General features: G+C 43.7%; 1 protein-coding gene across 3 annotated transcripts in view; it reads left to right on the forward strand.

Moving 5' to 3' along the window:
* AOPEP (aminopeptidase O (putative)) overlaps window positions 1–23,889 on the forward strand; it is a 1,002,964-nt gene that overhangs the window by 83,510 nt on the left and 895,565 nt on the right. For all 3 annotated transcript variants that reach the window (XM_069762004.1, XM_069762007.1, XM_069762010.1), the window contains exon 3: window positions 7,613–7,779. In XM_069762004.1, coding sequence (XP_069618105.1) covers window positions 7,613–7,779 — 167 coding nt within the window. The remainder of the gene's footprint in view (window positions 1–7,612; window positions 7,780–23,889) is intronic.

The following is a 23,889-nucleotide window of genomic DNA, read 5'->3' on the forward strand; positions in this document are numbered from 1 at the left end:
CTTTTGGGGGAGGCGTTTATACCGTTCCGCGTTTGGTAAAATTGATGAAGCAGTTTTATTCTTCGGGTCAGTATGATTACAGCGACACCTCATTTATATCATTTTTTTTATGTTTTGGCGCTTTTATACGATAAAAGCTATTTTATAGAAAAAATAATTATTTTGGCATCGCTTTATTCAGAGGACTATAACTTTTTTATTTTTTTGGTTATGATGCTATATGGCGGCTCGTTTTTTGCGGGACAAGATGACGTTTTCAGAGGTAACATGGTTATTTATATCCGTCTTTTTGATCGCGTGTTATTCCACTCTTTGTTCAGCGTTATGATAATAAAGCGTTGTTTTTTGGCTCGTTTTTTTTTTTTTTTCTTACGGTGTTCACTGAAGGGGTTAACTAGTGGGCCAGTTTTATAGGTCGGGTCGTTACGGACGCGGCGATACTAAATATGTGTACTTTTATTGTTTTTTTGTTTTTTTTTTATGTAAAGAAATGTATTTATGGGAATAATATTTTTTTTTTTCTGCTTTATTTAGGAATTTTTTTTTTATTTTTTTTTTTTACAAGTGTGGAAATTTTTTTTTTTACTTTTTCACTTTGTCCCAGGGGGGGACATCACAGATCACCGATCTGACAGTGTGCACAGCACTCTATAAGATCGGTGATCTGACATACAGCCGGGCAGGATTAGAGCTGCAGCTGCAGCCTGATCCTGACCCGGAAGTGCTCCCTGCAGGACCCGGATGCAGCCCGGCGGCCATTTTGGATCCGGGGACTGCAGGGAGAAGACGCTCGGTACACGGTGAGCACATCACCGTGTACCGATCGTCTCAGGGAAGCCCGCAGGGAGCCCCCTCCCTGTGCGATGCTTCCCTGCACCGCCGGCACACCGCTATCATCTTTGATCGCGGTGTGCCGGGGGTTAATGTGCCGGGAGCGGTCCGTGACCGCTCCTGGCACATAGTGCCGGATGTCAGCTGCGATAGGCAGCTGACACCCGGCCGCGATCGGCCGCGCTCCCCCCGTGAGCGCGGCCGATCGCATATGACGTACTATCCCGTCCATGGGAATTAAGTCCCAGGTCACCTGGACGGGATAGTACGTCATATGGGATTAAGGGGTTAATAAAGTCAATTTTCAAGATTTTTCATCCAAGTTTTCACAGTTTTGGGCTCCAATCACGGCACACAATACCCGGTATACGGGCTGGCTAGATCCTGTTCGTGACGCCAATTGTGACGCCCAAGAGACCGGGGTACCCAGCACCGGACCAATGGGGTCTGTCTCTTGAGGGGGGTGTCACGGGTGGCTTGACCCGGTGCTGTGGCCTCAGGCAATGCACAGTGTAAAGGGTATCGTGAGGGAACAGGCACTTACTTGATCAGCAGCAGGTTCTCCCAGCGGTGATGATCCCAGTCCTGGATAGATGGCTATTGTCCAAATGAAAGACTGAGGCACTGAAACGTTTAACCAGTTTACTTTAACAAAAAAGGATTTACAACCAGTCCTGTCACCGGAGTCTGTATGGGAACTCTGAGTTACTTTGACCCTGCCGGGATCTTCGCCTCTTATTGTACGCAATATCTGTGTGGCCCTGCTGCTGTATGTGAACTGGCTGCCGGCCCAATCTGTCCCCTCCGGGTCCTGGTTCGACGGGCAACCCGAGCCCTTTTATCGGCTTACCCCCTCCAGGAGTACCGCTGAACTCTGTGTCTGTTGCTGCGTCCGACCCTAGTGAAGCTGATATCACCTCACGTTTTTCCGGTTGCTGTATTATATGTAATGAATACAGCCACGGATCCGGTATCCGTCTTTGCGCCTGTTCTGGGTAGTGATTAATGCTACCCGGTTCTCACAATGTCCTTTTTCTCTATCCCTCTTCTCCTCAGGCCGGTGATTTAGGCCTGGTAACAGTCACAGGGCTGTTAGAGATTCAACTGTATGACCTCTCACTTTCAGCTCCTTAGCCCAACTGCCAGTTCTTCTCTCAGACCAGAATGGATCAAGGGGAGTCTCTGGAGCTCCCCCTTCTGGCCGGAGGTGGTAGTGCAGTCTTGCTATTTTAGTATTTGCATTTACTGTCAGTAACTATTTTTGTGGCAAATACCCCTAGGGGTGCCACATATATATCTCATAAAGCGAGAATTGTGCATTAAAATGTAACTTTTGAAATACTCATTAAAAATGAACAAAAATAAACAAGTGCCACCTATGGAGTGAGGGGGTGACTCAAGGCCTAGCTCAATGTATCAACCCAGGGGTCCAACCTCCCCTAGGATATAAAACTGAATCCCCCTGCAGTGGCAGGGACTGCATCCTTATTAAACAAGACCTGCTGTCTTCTGGTGAATAAAGGGTACTCAGACAGAACTGAGCCCAGTCACCAATACATGGCAATATGAACCTGCTTGCATATAGGCAGAGTGGTATACCATCTATGGAAACGTGTTACCGCTTTTAATAGATAATAAGCACATAATAGTCAGGTGTGAAAGTATAAGATAATTAACGTTCTCACCAAATCAGATGTCTGATACTTTGAGCTAGCGCTCCTCGTCCTTCAGTTACCCCCCCCCCCCACTCCAGAAGTGGCACTTATTTGTTTACTTTTATTCATTTTTAATTAGTATATTAGTTACATTTTAATGCACAATTCTCACTATATAATATATACGGCATATATTGGGCAGCATGGTGGGTCAGTGGATAGCACTGCAGCCTTGCAGCGCTGGAGTCCTGGGTTCTAATCCCATCTTGGACAACCCCGTGTTTGCGTGGATTTCCTCTAGTTACTCCGGTTTCCTCCCACATTCCAAAGACATACTGATAGGGAATTTAGATTGTGAGCCCCATCGGGGACAGTGTTGATAATGTGTGCAAAACTGTAAAGCGCTACGGAATATGTTAGCGCTATATACAAATAATAATTATTATTATATACAGTGTGTGTGTATATGTGTGTGTATACATACATACATACATACATACATACATACATAGATATCTGTGTGAGATCTGCACACCTACTTTTTGTCGGAGGGCATTACTCCCGTCACTTGCTATTTTTTCATAGTTCCTAAGTAATACAGTAGTCTGTCTGTTCCTGACTTTTTGTTGCCTATGATGAGCCTGAAGCATCTGGCTAGGATATAATAATGCCCATATGTGTACCTGGTCCACTTACAATGATGGGGATCATGTGACTAACATTTCTGGATAAGAGCAGTAGCAGTGTAAGGAATACCTAGTGAGGTGCTTCAAAATTTTCAGACTTTGTCCCCACAACAACGCTCGAGAAAATATTTGCCAAAGCTATTGGAAGTTACAATAGTTGAATGAAGTGTCCATGTGGTAAATTGTGTCAGTACGGTAACGAAGAAAGCCTTGATAGTGCCATGAAGTTTGCCTAATAAATGTCATGGCCAGATGTTACTTCGAGAGAGAAAAAAAGGCAAATCAAGTTTTACTGCAAAAAGATTTTCTGCTGGAATCCAGTCTCACAGCATGAACATTTTTGTGTGCCACTAACGTAACAAAAAAGCTTGTAGTTTCCAAGGAAATTATCATATCTGTGAAACACAAGCTCAAATGGCCCACAAAGCTCCTATGGTGAATGGCTTATACCAAATGTGGACCTGATCCTTCAATGATATCGCAATATATCGGTGATAGACGACTGCAAAAGCTACAATTCTTAAAGGGAATCTGTTAGCATGATTTACCTCCCACCCAAAGTATTTTATATCTACATGTAGCTCTTTCAAAGACACGTCCAACAATAGCTTTACGTGGCCAGTCCGTTATGAGAAATCAGCGTTTGAATTGATTTGTAAATGAGACTGAAGAACTGTTTGTAGATCTGAAGCCACTGTCAGTCCAGCTCTAAACCTCACCCAGGGCTGCCCCCTTCTTAGTTGACTGACAGCCTCTATAGAGTGTGACTACAGGTAAAGGTTCCATCAGTCAAGATGCGGCGTCGGGCAGGGAATAGAGCTGTGGTGACTAGGCTTGAGCGAAACGGATTGGACAAATTCAAAAGTTGCCGACTTTTGGCAAAGTCAGGTTTCATGAAACCCGACCCGATCCTAGTGTGGGATCGGCCATGCAGTCGGCGATCTTCGTGCCAAAGTCGCGTTTCGTATGACGCGTTTGGCGCCATTTTTTCAGCCAATGAAGGAGCGTGGGCAGAGTGATGACATAGGTCTTAGGGGCGTGGACGCCTATCGCCATCTTGTCGCTTGTGCGCTGTAGCGATTTGCAATGTGTAACACCAGCTTTTCTGTTCAGGGACGGAGGAGAGAGAGAGAGAGAGAGAGAAAAAAAAAAAAAGATAGATTTCCGTTTCGTGTTTCAGTCAATCCCCGACTTTTCGCCATAATCGGCCGATTTCACTCGACTCGACTTTTGAGATAGTCGAGTTTCGCGAAACCCGACTCGACCCTAAAAAAGTAAAAGTCACTCAACCCTAGTGGTGACACTTTAAATTTACAGTTATGTGCAAAATAATAGCAGTGTGTTTAAAACAACTGAGTAGAAACTCAATCCTCATAATAGCTGTTACAAACTGAACTGAAACTGTTAAACTGTAAAGCGCTGCGGAATATGTTGGCGCTGTATAAATAAAGATTTATTATTATTATTAATAGCATTTATTTCCACATATAGAAAGGCACATACAATGCCAAATGAAAACATCAACAAAATATGCATTTTTAAATGGAAAATGAAGAAGGAATAATAGGCTGTGAAAAAATAGCATTTGTCTGCATTTTCATTTACACACTCGAATATCTACAGTATAAACTGAACTTTGTTTTCAGACTTAGCTTTTCTGTTACTCACTGAACTAATATATAGTTGTATAACCTTTTATTTCTGATAACTGCTTTACATCTCTGTAGAATGGAGTCCGCTAACATCTGACACCTGCAACCCGATATTCCAGCCCAAACCGACTGGACTACATTCCACAGTTCTTTTGCATACTTAGGTTTTGTATCAAAAACAGCATTTTTTTATCATTCCATAAATTCTTAATCAGATTGAGGTCTGGGGAATGGGCTGGCCACTTTAAATCATTAAACTTGTTGGTCTGGAATTTAAGATGTTGTCTTGCTGAAATGCCCATCTTCTTCAGCATAAGGCAACAGGCCATTTGCCAATATTCTGATATAGCCAAACTGGTCTATGGTGCCTGGGTTGTAATAAATAGTATAGAAACATCCCCAAACCATTAATCTTGCACCTCCATGTTTTACAGTCTTCAAAGTGTACTGTGGCTTGAGATCACTGCTTATGGGTCATCTTACAAACATGTTCTTTAACCTATTCAACACATCTTTTTTTCAGCACTGGTACATTATGGGGGCTTCTTGCAAATAGTTTGGCTTCATGTTTGCATCCTTTCATGTTTGCAGGACTAATAGTTAGCTGAAGATCTTCTTTGATGTCCCTGGAGCTGATCATTGGATGCTTTTTTGCCAGTCTTATGATTCTATGATATATGCGTGATTGAAGTTTTGTTTTTCATTTTTAGCAGAGCAGCCAATTATGTCTGCACTTCTTTGTTTTCCTCTCTCCAATCAACTTCTTGATCAAAGTTGTTTCCTTCCATAAAATGTTTGGAAAGAACCATTTTACTCCATGATCAAGTGCTAAAGCCAGCAGGTACAACATTTCCTCCCCTCGTTCATTTAACATCTTAACGGCCAGAGGTATTTTTGGTTTTGCATTTTCATTTTTTGCTCCCCTTCTTCCAAGAGCCATAATTCTTTTATTTTTTGGTCATAATGGCCAAGGGAGGGCTTTTTTTTGCGGGACGAGTTGTACATTTTAAGGACATCATTGGTTTTACCATGTCGTGTTCTCGAAAACAGGAAAATTGCAAAAAAAAGTGCAATCCCACAGTTGTTTTTTGTTTTGCTTTTAAACTAGGTTCACTAAATGCTAAAACTGACCTGCCATTATGATTCTCCAGGTTATTACTACGGTAAGTTATAGACCCCAAACATGTCTTGGTTCTTTTTTATCTAAGTAATGAAAAGAAATTCCCCCCAAAAAATTGCCTTTTTCCGTTACCTGTAGCGTCTCCATTTTTCATGATCTTGGGTTGTGTGAGGACTTATTTTTTGGGTGCCGAGCTGATGTTTTTAATGATAGCATTTTGGTGTAGATATGTTCTTTTGATTGCCCGTTATTGCATTTTATTGCAATGTTGCAGTGGCCAAAAAAGCATAATTCTGGCGTTTTGACTTTTTTTCTCGCTACGCTGTTTAGCGATCAGCTTAATCCTCTTATTTATTGGTGATTCTGAATGTGGCAATACCAAATATGTGAATGTTTGATTTTTTTTATTGTTGTATTTTGAATGGGGCGAAAGGAGGGTGATTTGAATATTTTTTTTTTCTATTTTTTTTATATATTTTTTTTATTTTTTTAGTTTTTGCATGCTTCAATAGTCTCAATGGGAGAATAGAAGCTGCCATAATATGATTGCCTCTGCTACATACAGGCGATGATCAGATCACCTGTATGTAGCACAATTACTCTCTTGCTATGAGCGTCCACCAACGGGTGGCGCTCATAGCAATCCGGCAGTGACAACCATAGAGGTCTGCAGGAGACCTTTGCTTGTCATGCCATCCCATCGGTGACCTGCGATCAAGTGACGGGGATCACCGATGGGCGGACTTGCGGGCGTGCTTGCCGGAAGCATGTGTTAAATGCCGCTGTCAGAGATAGACAGCGGCATTTAATGGGATAACAGCCCCTGGAGCATCACAATTCTTCCCACAGCTGTTCGTGGCACATGTAAGCTGTTCAAAACAGCTGACATGTGCCAGAAAATATGTGGGCTCACCGCCGGAACCCACATCAATGTGAGGGTATCCGATATCAGCGTACTATTACACCCGATTTCGGAAAAGAGTTAATAAGGAACATAATTGACACCTGTTTCTTCTCAGAATGAATGACCTCACTAATTGAACTCCACACTGCTGTTAATTAGAACACCCCCTTTCATTAAATGAGTCAATTACATCCAATTAGCAGTGTGCATGTAATGACTGTTGATTCTGTTACTTGCCTACACCTTGTCATAATTCTTTTCTCATGTTGTATAATCTTTAATGCCAAAACCAGTAATTAAACACATCAGTGATGTTAGATGGCTATTATTTTGCACTTAATTGTATATCAATTCAAACTCTGATTTCCCAGTAAAAGAGGAATGGACTGGCCATGTGAAGGTATTGCTGGACTTGGCCAGGCTTGTCTTTGAAAGAACTGTAGTACCAAAAGTGCTTGTTGTTGTTATAAAGTTTTGTATTGGATCCAATTTGGAATTGTCACTTTACTTTGGATATGAACTAAATGGAGAATCCAGCTTTGAACAGGGGTTTGGACCAGATGACCCAGGAGGTCCCTTCCAACTCTAACATTCTATGATTTTAAATGGGTAAAACTGATTGGTTTAGTAAAACTAGTACTTGGACATATATGACAGCTAGAAATCTTTTGAATTGTTAAAAAAATGTTAATCATTTGCTGTTCGCAAAATCATGAAATGGTGTAGCTGTTGCGAAATGATGTGATAATGTTCTTTTTGTCTAGGCCTTGTGTCTTCACTTTCGGATCACCTATTAACAACAGGGCCCTCTTTCCATGTCAAGAGCCACCAGTAGCAATGTCAACTTGGGGTGCAACTGTCCGGACTTCCAGCAACTCTATTGTATTAATGAGTGGAGAAAATTTTGCTGCTCCAAATTACTGCGCTCAAGGTGAGGGACTCAATCCAAATTTTTCCATGATCAAAATGTTTAGTAAACATTTTTATATTAAAGCTCACAAATGGGATTGCTCTTTTTCACAACAAAACAAAAAATAAAACCCTCTATATGCATCAAAAAATGACTAGCCCAGCCTGTGAAGCAAAGTTCACTCTTCATTTCAGGGAGGGTGCAAAGGCTGTGGCATTGACCAGATAATGCTTTGAGAATCCCAGCATGCATTGGTACACTCAAACAAAGTGTTATCAAAATAGAAGTAGGAAAAAGAAGACAAGCAGTTAGGCTAGGTTCACATTGCGTTCATTGACTACGTTAAACGCACTACGTTACACCGCGGCATAATGCGGTGTAACGTAGTCTGTTAACGCCACCATTGAATGCAATGGCGAACGCATCGCTAGCGCACGCCCACAATGGGCGTGCGCTAGCGATATGCCATCATTTGAGTGGCCGACCTGAAACGCTGGCTGCAGCGTTTCCGGGTCCGTCAGTGCTAGCGCAGATGGAGCTAGCAGATGCTCCATCTGCACTAGCGTGATGTAGCGCAGGCACTTGCGCTAGCAGCAGCCCGTTAGCGTATGTGCTGAACGGGCTGCTGCTAATGCAATGTGAACCTAGCCTTAGATAGTATGGGTAGGGAAGGATAGGGAATATTTAATTCAACTATATTAAAAAATTGTTTAGAATATGACTTTAGATAGGGATTTAGAATTAAATTTAACTTGTATTTTGGACCACCACTTTAAGACCTATGGTAAGTTTAGAGCACCCTAGCACAAAATACAAGGATATATGGCATATTTGAAATTTAAATGAGAAGGGCCCTCTTTTAACAATTAATAATTTAAATGTTTTTTTTTTACATAAATCTTTACTGATTAAGTCTTTACTGATTCTTAATATGTTTTTAAATTGAGCAGAGGTCAGTATTTTTCTGACTCAGGATTTCAAATGACCTGCGCAGACCAACAGTTAAAACATAAAAAGTGCTCACATACATGGAAGTAAATAATAAGGCAGAATGCATTAAGCGCTCATTTTCCTTTTGGTGGTGGCTAGGGGTGGCCATATGCTGGGGACAAAGATCTAGCACGTAAACAAGAGTTTTGGGGTTTTGTATCAGAAAAATAAATCCCCAATTGATATGAAGAAAGATTGAGAACTTACTCGGTACAAAATGTTGGAACCAAAATGTCGTAATAATAGAAAGAGGAGGGTTATGCCACATATTGCTGTTACAATAGCTCCTGACTAAGCAATAGATGTGGCCGGCTGTGATTTATTTTATTAGCGGACTGCTTTTTACTATGAGTAAAACAAACATCTGGGGTGAATAAATGTTGATCTGTGCCTTTCAAAGTGAAGAAATGAAAATATGATTTAATTCTCTGACAGAACGTCAAAGTGACAATGATATTCCAAGTTGTTGGCAGGACTGGTCCTAAACTTAGTCATTTGTGCCTAATGGCAGAGATGTTACTTTGAAGGGCACTTATTTTCTATTCATTATTTCTGAATGAGTCATGTTAGACTTGAGTAATTATAAGGTAATTTTAGATTTTCCACAGCCCTTTTCCACCTCCAAGTGAGCATAAAAATGGAATGTATTTACTTAAAACAGATTAGCTCATTCAAACTTCAGTTCACATGGTCCCACCCATCCTGTGTACCTCTTTATTCCCTCTCCACAGACACCCGGTATGCGCCTTTCTGTGCTTAAACAAGTCAAGAGAATGGTGTAATTTTTGGTGTGCATGCTGGAGATCAGGCTCACAAATTGAACAAAGGCGACATCACAAGGAATAGAACACAACTTGTGGTTTCCAAGCAAATTTTCATATATGGGAAATGCAAATTCTAATGCCTAACAAAACTGCAATCCATAATTCATGCAAGATCTAGTCATGATGCTGAAATAAATATATATGTGTATGTGTATATATATATATATATATATATATATTTATATATATATATATATATATATATATACACACACATACATATCTATCTATCTATCTATCTATCTATACATACACATACATATATATATATATATATATATGTGTATGTATATATAAATATAGATAGATAGATATGTATGTGTGTGTATATATATATATATATATATATATATGTATCTAATATAATATAATTTATATCTATTTAAATACACTAGATGGTGGCCCGATTCTAACTTATCGGGTATTCTAGAATATGCATGTAGTTTATTTATGAAGGTTTTAGAATAATGCCCACTTAGCATATAAGCATATAAAGCACAGCCCATGCAGTATATAGCACAGCCCACGTAGTATATAGCACAGCGACGTAGTATATAGTACAGCGACGTAGTATATAGCACAGCAACATAGTAGATAACACAGCCCAAGCAGTATATTGCACAGCCACGTAGTATATAGCACAGCCACATAGTATATAGCACAGCCCACGTAGTATATAGCACAGCGACGTGGTATATAACACAGCCTATGCAGTATATAACACAGCCCACATAGTATATAGCAATGTGGGCATCATATCCCTGTTTAAAAAAAATAATTAAAATTAAAAATAGTTATATACTCGCCTTCCGGCGGCCCCTGGATCCAGCCCAGGCTTAATGCTCCTCGCGACGCTCCATTCCCAGTAATGCCTTGCGGCAATAACCTGTGATGATGTACCTGTCTCGCGAGACCGCTACGTCATGTGGGGTCATTGCCACAATGCATTCTTGGGACCGGAGCGTCGCGAGGAGCAGGGAAGGCTGGCGCGGTAGGTGAGAATATAATGATTTTTTTTATCCTTATTATTATTTTTAACATTATATGTTATTACTATTGATGCTGCATAGGCAGCATCAATAGTAAAAAGTTGGTCACACTTATAGCTTATAGGGTTAATGGCAGCGTCAACGGACTGCATTGCACTGCGTTATGCCGCGGTGTAACACAGTCCTAAAACGCTCTGTGGGCCCTGAATTGAGGGGAGTATGGAGGGGAAACTGACTGGAAGGGAGTCGGGAGGGGCCAATTCACTGCCAGACTGTGCCTGTCGCTGATTGGTCACGCCCAGCCGGCCGCGACCAATCTGTGACGCAGGATTTCCGTGACAGACAGACAAACAGACAGAAGTGGACCTTAGACGATTATATGGATAGATGATTAGCAGTAGTATTATTACTTGTATTTGTATTTATTAGAATTGCACCTAGTAAAAACATCATATCTCTTTTATATGTGTACAAATCAGATAGCATTTCTAAAGCCTATACAATAGAGACAAAGCAGCACAGAACAGACCATTTGCTCTGTTTGCTGAGGTTCAGATGTCTGTGGACATAGAACTTTTATTTTTTTTTAAGACCACAGGGTGTGTACAGAAATTATTATATCGTTGAACTAAAACTTAGGGCTCATTTAGATGTCTGTTTTTTTCAAATGAGTTCTATCTGTGGATGTGACAGATTGCACTTGTACCTACTATAGTCTATGTATAGAGTTGTTCACATGTGTATATTTTTGTGGGGCACAGAAAGTCAGAGATACAGTCATGACTAGGGTTGAGCGACCTTGACCTTTTTGGAGTCGAGCCGTGTTTCGCGAAACCCGACTATCTTGGAAGTCGAGTGGAATCGGCCGATTATCGCGAAAAGTCGGGTATCGCCCGAAACACGAAACCCAATGCAAGTCAATGGGGGAGCATAGTCGGCAGTGAGTGGAGGCCAGGAAAACATCTGCACTGCCCATTTTAATGGCAAAAACATCCATTCTTGTTACTGAAGCTTGTCAATCGTAATTTACTTTATAATAATTGGAAGGCATTTGAAATTGGGGGTCATTTGGCTAAAGTTGTGGGGGGTAGGGCTGGTTCAAGTAATTAGTGGGCCCAGGAAATCTGGAACACGTCACGGCAGTGGAGCAGGGAGAGGTAAGTATTTAAACTTTGCAAGTGCTGTGATCCTGAGCAAGCAGGGGGGGCCCACTAGTTGGCATTGGCACTGGCACAGGGCCCCTCAAAGTACAGCGGTGTGTTTGCACGGCGGGGGCGCCTCCCACCGGCAGCAACACTTTTGCGTACTATGAGAGGCCCTGTGCCAGTGACGTCGCCAACTAGTATTCCTCCCCCCACCTGATGAAGGAACCTGCACTTTCATCTGCACCTTCCTCTTTGTCCCCGTGTAAGGTGGTATGGTATGCGGGAAGAGGAACCTGACTTTCAGCTGGGTCACAATCTTGCTGTGTAGCGTGCACGGGGAATGTTGCGTTATGGGTCAATGTACCAGCAGACTCATCTATCACTGGCTGGGCAATGGGCAGGATGAGGAGGAAACACAGATATAGGCCCAAAGAATAAAGTGGGCTAAATGCAGTTCAAAATTGGTAACACAGGACTAACCAGGGGGCATTGCAGTGGAGGACAACTGGAATGAGAGGCTGACACAGAGAGTAGGCCCAAATCAGTAAGTAGTCAAAATGCAGTTCAAAATTGGCAACCGTAGTAAACAGGCGGCACAGCTTTGTTCAGTGGAGGAGAACAGCAAGGAGTGGCAGACACCGATAGTAGGCCCCAACCCAACTAGTAGGCCAAATGCAGTCTAACATTAACAACTACTTAACGAGAGCCTGAAAATGGAATTTCAGGACAGGAAACCAGGAGAACAGCAAGGAGCGGCAGACACTGTTAGTAGGCCCCAAGCCAACTAGTATGCCAAATGCAGTTGTTCCATTTAACCACTATTTAACAAGAGCCTGAAGATAGAAGCTCAGGAAAGGCAACCTGGAGAACACCTTGGAGTGGAACACACCGTCTCTACACCCCATACCCAATTTGTAGGCCTAATGCAGTGTAGTTTCCAACAGCTACTAAACGACAGCATTAAGATCGAAGCAATGGCGAGGAAACCTGGGGAACACCTTGGAGTGGAACACACCATCTCTCTACACCCCATACCCATTTTGTAGGCCTAATGCAGTGTAGTTTCCAACAACTACTAAACGAGAGCCTGAAGATAGAAGCTCAGGAAAGGCAACCTGGAGAACACCTTGGAGTGGAACACACCGTCTCTACACCCCATACCCAATTTGTAGGCCTAATGCAGTGTAGTTTCCAACAACTACTAAACGAGAGCATTAAGATCGAAGCAATGGCGAGGAAACCTGGGGAACACCTTGGAGTGGAACACACCATCTCTCTACACCCCATACCCAATTTGTAGGCCTAATGCAGTGTAGTTTTCTACAACTACTAAACGAGAGTCGGAAGACCGAAGCAATGTGGACGAAACCTGGGGAACACCTTGGAGTGTAACACACCATCTCTCTACACCCCATACCCAATTTGTAGGCCTCATGCAGCGTAGTTTCCAACAACTAATAAACGAGAGCATGAAGATCGAAGCAATGGAGAGGAAACCTGGGGAACACCTTGGAGTGGAACACACCATCTCTCTACACCCCATACCCAATTTGTAGGCCTAATGCAGCGTAGTTTCCAACAACTACTAAACGAGAGCATGAAGATCGAAGCAATGGAGAGGAAACCTGGGGAACACCTTGGAGTGCAACACACCATCTCTCTACACCCCATACCCATTTTGTAGGCCTAATGCAGTGTAGTTCCCAACAACTACTAAACGAGAGCCTGAAAATAGAAGCTCAGGAAAGGCAACCTGGAGAACACCTTGGAGTGTAACACACCATCTCTCTACACCCCATACCCAATTTGTAGGCCTAATGCAGTGTAGTTTTCTACAACTACTAAACGAGAGTCGGAAGACCGAAGCAATGTGGACGAAACCTGGGGAACACCTTGGAGTGTAACACACCATCTCTCTACACCCCATACCCAATTTGTAGGCCTAATGCAGCGTAGTTTCCAACAACTACTAAACGAGAGCATGAAGATCGAAGCAATGGAGAGGAAACCTGGGGAACACCTTGGAGTGCAACACACCATCTCTCTACACCCCATACCCAATTCGTAGGCCTAATGCAGCGTAGTTTCCAACAACTACTAAACGAGAGCATGAAGATCGAAGCAATGGAGAGGAAACTGTCATGATCCCAATGGCAGGGGATCACAAAAATGACAAGCACAGATACCAACAAGCTCTAGGGCGATGGAACCTGAGCTGACCGCGACCCTAAACCTAACACACAAATAAAAGTAGCCGGGGAACGTGCCTACGATGATCCTAGACGTCTCGCTCCAGCCGAAGATCTAACTTCCCCTATCAGAAGAAACACAGACCTCTCTTGCCTCCAGAGAAATACCCCACAGCAAATAGCAGCCCCCCACATATAATGACGGTGAAATGAGAGGAAAGCACATACGTAGTATGAAAACAGTTTCAGCAAAATGAGGCCTGCTAAAGCTAGATAGCAGAGGATACAAAAGTGAACTGCGCGGTCAGCGAAAAACCCTTCAAAAAACCATCCTGAAATTACTTGAACTTATGTGCCAACTCATGGTACATGAAAAGCAATTTCAGCCCACTAGAGCAACCAGCAGCAGAGAATCACATATCTGCAGGCTGGACTAAAACCCAAATTAAGCAAAACACAAAACAGGAAAATCCAAACTTAGCTTGTCCAGAAGGTTCTAGGAGCAGGGAGCAGAGGTAACAAGACACACTGGATACATTGATAACCGGCGAGGAAATGCCAGCAAAGCCAGGTTAAATAGGAAACTCCCATATGCTGATGGAACAGGTGGAACCCAGAAACCCAGGAAAGACAAGTCACCCAGTACCATCAGTAACCACCAGAGGGAGCCCAAAAACAGAACTCACAACAGTACCCCCCCCTTGAGGAGGGGTCACCGAACCCTCACGAGAACCACCAGGGCGACCAGGATGAGCCCTATGAAAAGCGCGAACCAAATCATCAGCATGAACATCCGAGGCAACCACCCAAGAATTATCCTCCTGACCATAACCCTTCCACTTGACCAAATACTGGAGTTTCCGTCTGGAAACACGAGAATCCAAGATCTTCTCCACAACATACTCCAATTCTCCCTCCACCAGCACTGGAGCAGGAGGCTCAAGCGAAGGAACAACAGGTACCTCATACTTCCGCAACAACGACCGATGGAACACATTATGAATAGCAAACGATGCCGGGAGATCCAAACGAAACGACACAGGGTTAAGAATTTCCAAGATCCTATAGGGACCGATGAACCGAGGCTTGAACTTAGGAGAAGAGACCTTCATAGGAACAAAACGAGAAGACAACCACACCAAGTCACCAACAAGAAGTCGAGGACCCACGCGGCGACGACGATTAGCAAACTGCTGAGCCTTCTCCTGGGACAACTTCAAATTGTCCACCACATGACTCCAAATCCGATGCAACCTATCCACCACCATGTCCACTCCAGGACAATCAGAAGGTTCCACCTGACCAGAGGAAAAACGAGGATGAAACCCCGAATTACAAAAGAAAGGAGAAACCAAGGTAGCAGAACTAGCCCGATTATTAAGGGCAAACTCGGCCAGCGGCAAAAAGGAAACCCAGTCATCCTGATCAGCAGAAACAAAACACCTTAAATAAGTTTCCAAGGTCTGATTAGTTCGTTCAGTCTGGCCATTCGTCTGAGGATGGAATGCAGACGAAAAGGACAAATCAATGCCCATCTTAGCACAGAACGTCCGCCAAAATCTAGACACAAACTGGGATCCCCTGTCAGAAACGATGTTCTCAGGAATCCCATGGAAACGAACCACATTCTGAAAAAACAGAGGGACCAACTCAGAGGAGGAAGGCAACTTAGGCAAGGGTACCAGATGAACCATTTTAGAAAAGCGATCACACACAACCCAGATGACGGACATTTTTTGAGAGACAGGGAGATCCGAAATAAAGTCCATGGAAATGTGCGTCCAAGGCCTCTTCGGGATAGGCAAAGGTGACAACAATCCACTGGCCCGAGAACAGCAAGGCTTAGCCCGAGCGCAAACCTCACAAGACTGCACAAAAGAACGCACATCCCTCGACAAGGAAGGCCACCAAAAAGACCTGGCCACCAAGTCTCTAGTACCAAATATTCCAGGATGACCTGCCAATGCAGAAGAATGGACCTCGGAGATGACTCTACTGGTCCAATTATCCGGAACAAACAGTCTCTCAGGCGGACAACGATCAGGTTTACCCGCCTGAAACTCCTGCAAAGCACGTCGCAAGTCTGGGGAGACAGCAGACAAAATCACCCCATCCCTAAGGATACCAGAGGGCTCAGAATTTCCAAGGGAGTCAGGCACAAAACTCCTAGAAAGAGCATCCGCCTTCACATTCTTTGAACCTGGCAGGTATGAAACCACAAAATTGAAACGAGAGAAAAACAGTGACCAACGAGCCTGTCTAGGATTCAGACGCCTGGCAGACTCAAGGTAAATCAAATTTTTGTGATCAGTCAAGACCACCACACGATGTCTAGCACCCTCTAGCCAATGACGCCACTCCTCAAATGCCCACTTCATGGCCAAAAGTTCCCGATTACCAACATCATAATTCCGCTCAGCCGGCGAAAACTTTCTAGAAAAAAACGCGCATGGCTTCATCACTGAGCCATCGGAGCTTCTCTATGACAAAACCGCCCCCGCTCCAATCTCGGAAGCATCAACCTCAACCTGAAAAGGGAGCGAAACATCTGGCTGACGCAACACAGGAGCAGAAGAAAACCGGCGCTTAAGTTCCTGAATGGCCTCCACAGCCACAGGAGACCAATTAGCAACATCAGCACCCTTCTTAGTCAAATCCGTCAAAGGCTTAACAACACTAGAAAAATTAGTTATAAAACGACGATAGAAATTAGCAAAGCCCAAGAACTTCTGTAGACTCTTAAGAGATGTAGGCTGCGTCCAGTCACAAATAGCCTGAACCTTGACGGGATCCATCTCAATAGTAGAAGGGGAAAAAATATACCCCAAGAAAGAAATCTTCTGGACTCCAAAGAGACACTTTGAGCCTTTTACAAACAAGGAATTGGCCCGCAGGACCTGAAACACCTTCCTGACCTGCTGAACATGAGACTCCCAGTCATCAGAAAAAACCAAAATATCATCCAAATACACAATCATAAATTTATCCAGATATTCACGGAAAATATCGTGCATAAAGGACTGGAAGACTGAAGGAGCATTAGAAAGTCCAAAAGGCATTACCAAATACTCAAAATGGCCCTCAGGCGTATTAAATGCGGTTTTCCACTCATCACCTTGCTTTATTCGTATAAGATTATACGCACCCCGAAGATCAATCTTAGTGAACCATTTAGCCCCCTTAATGCGAGCAAACAAATCAGTCAACAATGGCAAAGGATACTGATATTTTACGGTAATCTTATTCAAAAGACGATAATCTATACAAGGCCTCAAGGAACCATCTTTTTTGGCCACGAAAAAAAAACCTGCTCCCAAAGGGGACAAAGATGGACGGATATGTCCCTTTTCCAAGGACTCCTTAACATAATCCCGCATAGCAGTATGCTCTGGCACTGACAGATTGAACAAACGACCTTTAGGAAATTTACTGCCTGGAATTAAATTTATAGCACAATCGCAATCCCTGTGAGGAGGAAGCGAACTGAGCTTAGGCTCCTCAAAAACATCCCGATAATCAGACAAAAACACAGGAATCTCAGAAGGAGTAGATGAAGCGATAGAAATTGGAGGTTCATCATCATGAACCCCCTGACAACCCCAGCTTAACACAGACATTGATTTCCAGTCAAGGACTGGATTATGAGTTTGTAACCATGGCAGACCAAGCACTAGGACATCATGCAAATTATACAGTACCAGGAAGCGAATCACCTCCTGATGAACGGGAGTCATACGCATGGTCACTTGTGTCCAGTACTGAGGTTTATTCATAGCCAAAGGTGTAGAGTCAATTCCCTTCAAAGGAATAGGGACTTCCAGAGGCTCCAGACTAAACCCACAGCGATTGGCAAATGACCAATCCATAAGACTCAGGGCAGCGCCTGAATCCACATAGGCATCGACGGAAATGGATGATAATGAACAAATCAGAGTCACAGACAGAATGAACTTAGACTGTAAAGTACTAATGGCAACAGACTTATCAACCTTTTTTGTGCGTTTAGAGCATGCTGATATAACATGAGCTGAATCACCACAATAAAAGCACAACCCTTTTTTCCGCCTATACTTTTGCCGTTCACTTCTGGACTGAATTCTATCACATTGCATTATCTCAGGTGACGGTTCAGACGACACCGCCAAATGATGCACAGGTTTGCGCTCCCGTAAACGCCGATCAATCTGAACAGCCATAGTCATAGACTCATTCAGACCAGCAGGCGCAGGGAACCCCACCATAACATCTTTAATGGCCTCAGAAAGGCCATCTCTAAACTTTGCAGCCAGAGCGCACTCATTCCACTGAGTAAGTACCGACCACTTCCGAAATTTTTGACAATAAATTTCTGCTTCATCTTGCCCCTGAGAGAGGGCCAACAAAGCTTTTTCAGCCTGAATCTCTTGGTTAGGTTCCTCATAGAGCAAACCCAATGCCAGAAAAAACGCATCCGCATTAAGCAACGCAGGGTCCCCTGGTGCCAATGCAAATGCCCAATCCTGAGGGTCACCCCGCAGGAAAGATATAATTATCTTGACTTGCTGAGCAGGGTCTCCAGAGGAGCGAGATTTCAAAGAAAGAAACAACTTGCAATTGTTCCTAAAATTCAGAAAACGAGATCTATCTCCAGAAAAAAACTCTGGGACAGGAATTCTAGGTTCAGACATAGGAGCATGTACAACAAAATCCTGTATATCTTGAACCTTAGCGGCAAGATTATTCAGGCTGGAAGCCAAACTCTGGACGTCCATGATAAACAGCTGAGATCAGAGCCATTTAAAGATTAAGAGGAGGAGGAAGTAGCCAGGCTGCAATAAGGCTAGGCAGCAAACTCTGAGTGAAAGGGGGAAAAAAAAAAACTTCCTCAGACTACTTATCCTCCTACTTCAGCCAATACAATTAACACTTTGTGGGCCGGTTATACTGTCATGATCCCAATGGCAGGGGATCACAAAAATGACAAGCACAGATACCAACAAGCTCTAGGGCGATGGAACCTGAGCTGACCGCGACCCTAAACCTAACACACAAATAAAAGTAGCCGGGGAACGTGCCTACGATGATCCTAGACGTCTCGCTCCAGCCGAAGATCTAACTTCCCCTATCAGAAGAAACACAGACCTCTCTTGCCTCCAGAGAAATACCCCACAGCAAATAGCAGCCCCCCACATATAATGACGGTGAAATGAGAGGAAAGCACATACGTAGTATGAAAACAGTTTCAGCAAAATGAGGCCCGCTAAAGCTAGATAGCAGAGGATACAAAAGTGAACTGCGCGGTCAGCGAAAAACCCTTCAAAAAACCATCCTGAAATTACTTGAACTTATGTGCCAACTCATGGTACATGAAAAGCAATTTCAGCGCACTAGAGCAACCAGCAGCAGAGAATCACATATCTGCAGGCTGGACTAAAACCCAAATTAAGCAAAACACAAAACAGGAAAATCCAAACTTAGCTTGTCCAGAAGGTTCTAGGAGCAGGGAGCAGAGGTAACAAGACACACTGGATACATTGATAACCGGCGAGGAAATGCCAGCAAAGCCAGGTTAAATAGGAAACTCCCATATGCTGATGGAACAGGTGGAACCCAGAAACCCAGGAAAGACAAGTCACCCAGTACCATCAGTAACCACCAGAGGGAGCCCAAAAACAGAACTCACAACAGGAAACCTGGGGAACACCTTGGAGTGGAACACACCATCTCTCTACACCCCATACCCAATTTGTAGGCCTAATGCAGTGTAGTTTTCTACAACTACTAAACGAGAGTCGGAAGACCGAAGCAATGTGGATGAAACCTGGGGCACACCTTGGGGCGGCAGACACCGTTAGTAGGCCCTACCAAAGTTGTACCCCCAATGCAGTTTTAAAATTCCTAGAGGCTGAAAACAAGACTATTGACGCTCAGCTTTTTTCAAAGGAACACAGCTGAATTGAGTGGCGCAGAAAGACACAGGTAGTAGGCCTTAAACCAAAAATGTGGCTCACTGCAGCTTAAAAAAGTTACAGGGGTACACAGGCAGCATTGCTCTGGGCAGTGGAGGACAATTTCAATAGTGGACCGCAGACAGACTTTGTACGCCTACTATTAAAATAAGGATGCTCTATGCAATTAAAAATAGGTTCCAGGGGTCCACGGGCAGCAGTGGTCTGGTCAGTGGACGAGTATTGGAAGGAGGGACCGCAGACAGGCGTAGTAGGCCTAACATAACAAAATTAGTCTGTAGACACTTTAAAATTGGTTCCAGGGGTACACGGGCAGCAGTGGTGTGGTCAGCGGAGGAAAATTTGAATTAGGGACTGCAGACAGACTTTGTAGGCTGTCCCCTGTGGACCATGCATCCAACACATTAACCCAGTGCGCCGTAATGGACACGTAACTTTTTGTGGACATGCCTACTGGTCCATGCGTCTCTTGTCAGGTGCACCTTTCTACTGTTTGATTGCCTGAGTGCTATGACAATGCAGACTTTTTCATGCCGCTGGAGGGCTGGGATGGCTTTTCTCGCAAAAGAAATGTCGACTGGGTAGCTTGAACCGTGGTACAGCGTAGTTCATCTGGGCTTTCTAAATATAAAACAAAGAAAACAAGGAGGCTCCATGCACTTTCAGCTGGGTTCCATGGGTACACGGCCAGCATTGGTCTGGTCAGTGGAGAACTATTGGAAGGAAGGACCGCAGACAGGCTTCGAAGGCCTAACATAAAAAAATTGGGCTGTAGGCACTTTATAATTGGTTCCAGGGTAACACGGGCAGCAGTGGCCTGGTCAGTGTAGTAGTAGTAGAAAGAACGGACCGCAGACAGGCTTCGAAGGCCTAACATAAAAAAATTGGGCTGGCTGTAGGCAATTTTAAATTGGTTCCAGGGGAACACGGGCAGCAGTGGTCTGGTCAGTGGAGGCCTGGGGAAGGAGTGACCGCAGACAGGCATCGAAGGCCTAACATAATAACAGATGGCTGTAGGCAATTTTAAATTGGTTCCAGAGGAATACGGGCAGCAGTGGCCTGGTCAGTGTAGTAGTAGTAGAAAGAACGGACCGCAGACAGGCTTCGAAGGCCTAACATAAAAAAATTGGGCTGGCTGTAGGCAATTTTAAATTGCTTCCAGGGGAACACGGGCAGCAGTGGTCTGGTCAGTGGAGGCCTAGTCGAAGGAGTGACCGCAGACAGGCATCGAAGGCCTAACATAATAACAGATAGCTGTAGGCAATTTTAAATTGGTTTCAGGGGAACACGGGCAGCAGTGGCCTGGTCAGTGTAGTAGTAGTAGAAAGAACGGACCGCAGACAGGCTTCGAAGGCCTAACATAAAAAAATTGGGCTGGCTGTAGGCAATTTTAAATTGGTTCCAGGGGTACACGGGCAGCAGTGGTGTGGTCAGTGGAGGCCTAGTGGAAGGAGTGACCGCAGACAGGCATCAAAGGCCTAACATAATAACATATGGCTGTAGGCAATTTTAAATTGGTTCCAGGTGAACACGGCCAGCAGCGGCCTGGTCAGCGGAGGATGATTGTAATGAGTGTCTGCCAGTTAGTAGTCCAAAACAATACATAAATGTGAATGTCTCACATTAAAATCCAGCGAAAACACTAAAGGGTGCAATCTTTAGGTACAGGGGTGGGATCCTCTGCGTTGTTTCTGACCTACTAATTTGGCGCAAAGTTTTTACTTTGGTAAATAGAGGACACTGCCCCTGACTATGTTAAGTACCATTATACATGTCAACACAATGGTATTGTCAGTGGCAGGAATGGAAGGATGTCAGCGCATAGTCTAAACATTGGTGGAAGTGTGAGAGATAATTGTGGAAGTGGCAGAGCAATGTTTGACCTGGGGGTGGGTGAACTCGCAACTAGGGTTGAGCAAAACGGGTCGTTCATTTTCAAAAGTCGCCGACTTTTGGCAAAGTCGGGTTTCATGAAACCCGATCCGACCCCTGTGCGGGGTCGGCCATGCGGTACGCGACTTTCGCGCCAAAGTCGCATTTCAATGACGCGAAAAGCGCCATTTCTCAGCCAATGAAGGTAAACGCAGAGTGTGGGCAGCGTGATGACATAGGTCCTGGTCCCCACCATCTTAGAGAAGGGCATTGCAGTGATTGGCTTGCTGTCTGCGGCGTCACAGGGGCTATAAAGGGGCGTTCCCGCCGACCGCCATGTTACTGCTGCTGATCTGAGCTTAGGGAGAGGTTGCTGCCGCTTCGTCAGAAGCAGGGATAGCGTTAGGCAGGGTCCATTAACCACCAAACCGCTTGTGCTGTAGCGATTTCCACTGCCCAACACCACCTTCGGTGTGCAGGGACAGTGGAAGCTACATTTTTTTTTTTTTCCCCTCAGCGCTGTAGCTCATTGGGCTGCCCTAGAAGGCTCCGTGATAGCTGCATTGCTGTGTGTACGCCGCTGTGCAAACCAACTGCTTTTTTCAAAGCACAAATCCTCTTGTTCCTTCCTTTCTGCACAGCTATCTTTTTTATTTGTCCACACTTTTTATTTAATTTGTGCATCAGTCCACTCCTTATTGCTGCCTGCCATACCTGGCTGAGATTACTGCAGGGAGATAGTAATTGAAGGACACTCCCTGTTTTTTTTTTTTTTTTTTTTGTGGGAGATTAAGATTGACATTTCTGCTAGAGTGCCATCCCTGTCTGTGTCATCTCTCACTCAGTGGGCCATAGAAAGCCTATTTATTTTTTTGCTTGATTTGGGTTATAAAATCTACCTGAAAAAATCACTACATCAATCAGTGGGAGAAAAATATTGGCCTCAGGGCTTGTGTGCCACTCTTGACTCCTGTGTGTGCCATCTCTCAGTCAGTGGGCCATAGAAAGCCTATTTATTTTTTTGCTTGATTTGGGTTCTAAAATCTACCTGAAAAAATCACTACATCAATCAGTGGGAGAAAAATATTGGCCTCAGGGCTTGTGTGCCACTCCTGACTCCTGTGTGCATCATCACTCACTCAGTGGGCCATAGAAAGCCCTTTTTTTTTTTTTTGCTTTATTTGGGTTCTAAATTCTACCTGAAAAAATCAATAAATCAATCAGTGGGAGATTAATATTGGCCTTTGGGCTTGTGTGCCAGTCCTAAGCGTGCCATCTCTCTCTCTCAGATAGTGGGCCATAGAAAGCCTATTTATTATTTTTTTTATTGGGTTTATAAATTTTCCCTGGAACCAAAAAAAAAAAAAGGGTGAGATTAATATTGGCCTCTGGGCTTGTGTGCCAGTCCTGAGCGTGCCATCTCTCTCACAAATAGTGGGCCACAGAAAGCCTATTTATTTTTTTGCTTGATTTGGGTTCTAAAATGTACCTGAAAAAATCACTACATCAATCAGTGGGAGAAAAATATTGGCCTCAGGGCTTGTGTGCCACTCCTGACTCCTGTGTGCATCATCACTCACTCAGTGGGCCATAGAAAGACCATTTTTTTTTTTTTTTTGCTTTATTTGGGTTCTAAATTCTACCTGAAAAAATCAATAAATCAATCAGTGGGAGATTAATATTGGCCTTTGGGCTTGTGTGCCAGTCCTAAGCGTGCCATCTCTCTCTCTCAGATAGTGGGCCATAGAAAGCCTATTTATTATTTTTTTTATTGGGTTTATAAATTTTCCCTGGAACAAAAAAAAAAAAGTGGGAGATAAATATTGGCCTCTGGGCTTGTGTGCCACTCCTGACTCCTGTGTGCGTCATCTCTCACTCAGTGGGCCATAGAAAGCCTTTTTTTGTTTTATTTGTTTTCTAAATTCTCCCTGAAAAAATCATTTTATTTTATTTGGTTTCTAAATTCTTCCTGAAAAAATCATTTTATTCTATTATTTTTTTTTCCTAAAGTCTCCATGAAAAAAAAAAAAAAATCAAATCAGTAGGAGATTAATATTTACATTTGTGCTTCAGTGACAGTCCTGCGTGTGTGGCATCTCTCTCATTTGTTGCCACCAACAACAGAGTATGTAACATTGTGCCTGATTTTCGTTGTGGTCTCACTCACCTGTAAA

The sequence above is a fragment of the Ranitomeya imitator genome, chromosome 1 (genome assembly GCF_032444005.1).
Source record: "Ranitomeya imitator isolate aRanImi1 chromosome 1, aRanImi1.pri, whole genome shotgun sequence".
Classification (NCBI taxonomy): Eukaryota; Metazoa; Chordata; class Amphibia; order Anura; family Dendrobatidae; genus Ranitomeya; species Ranitomeya imitator.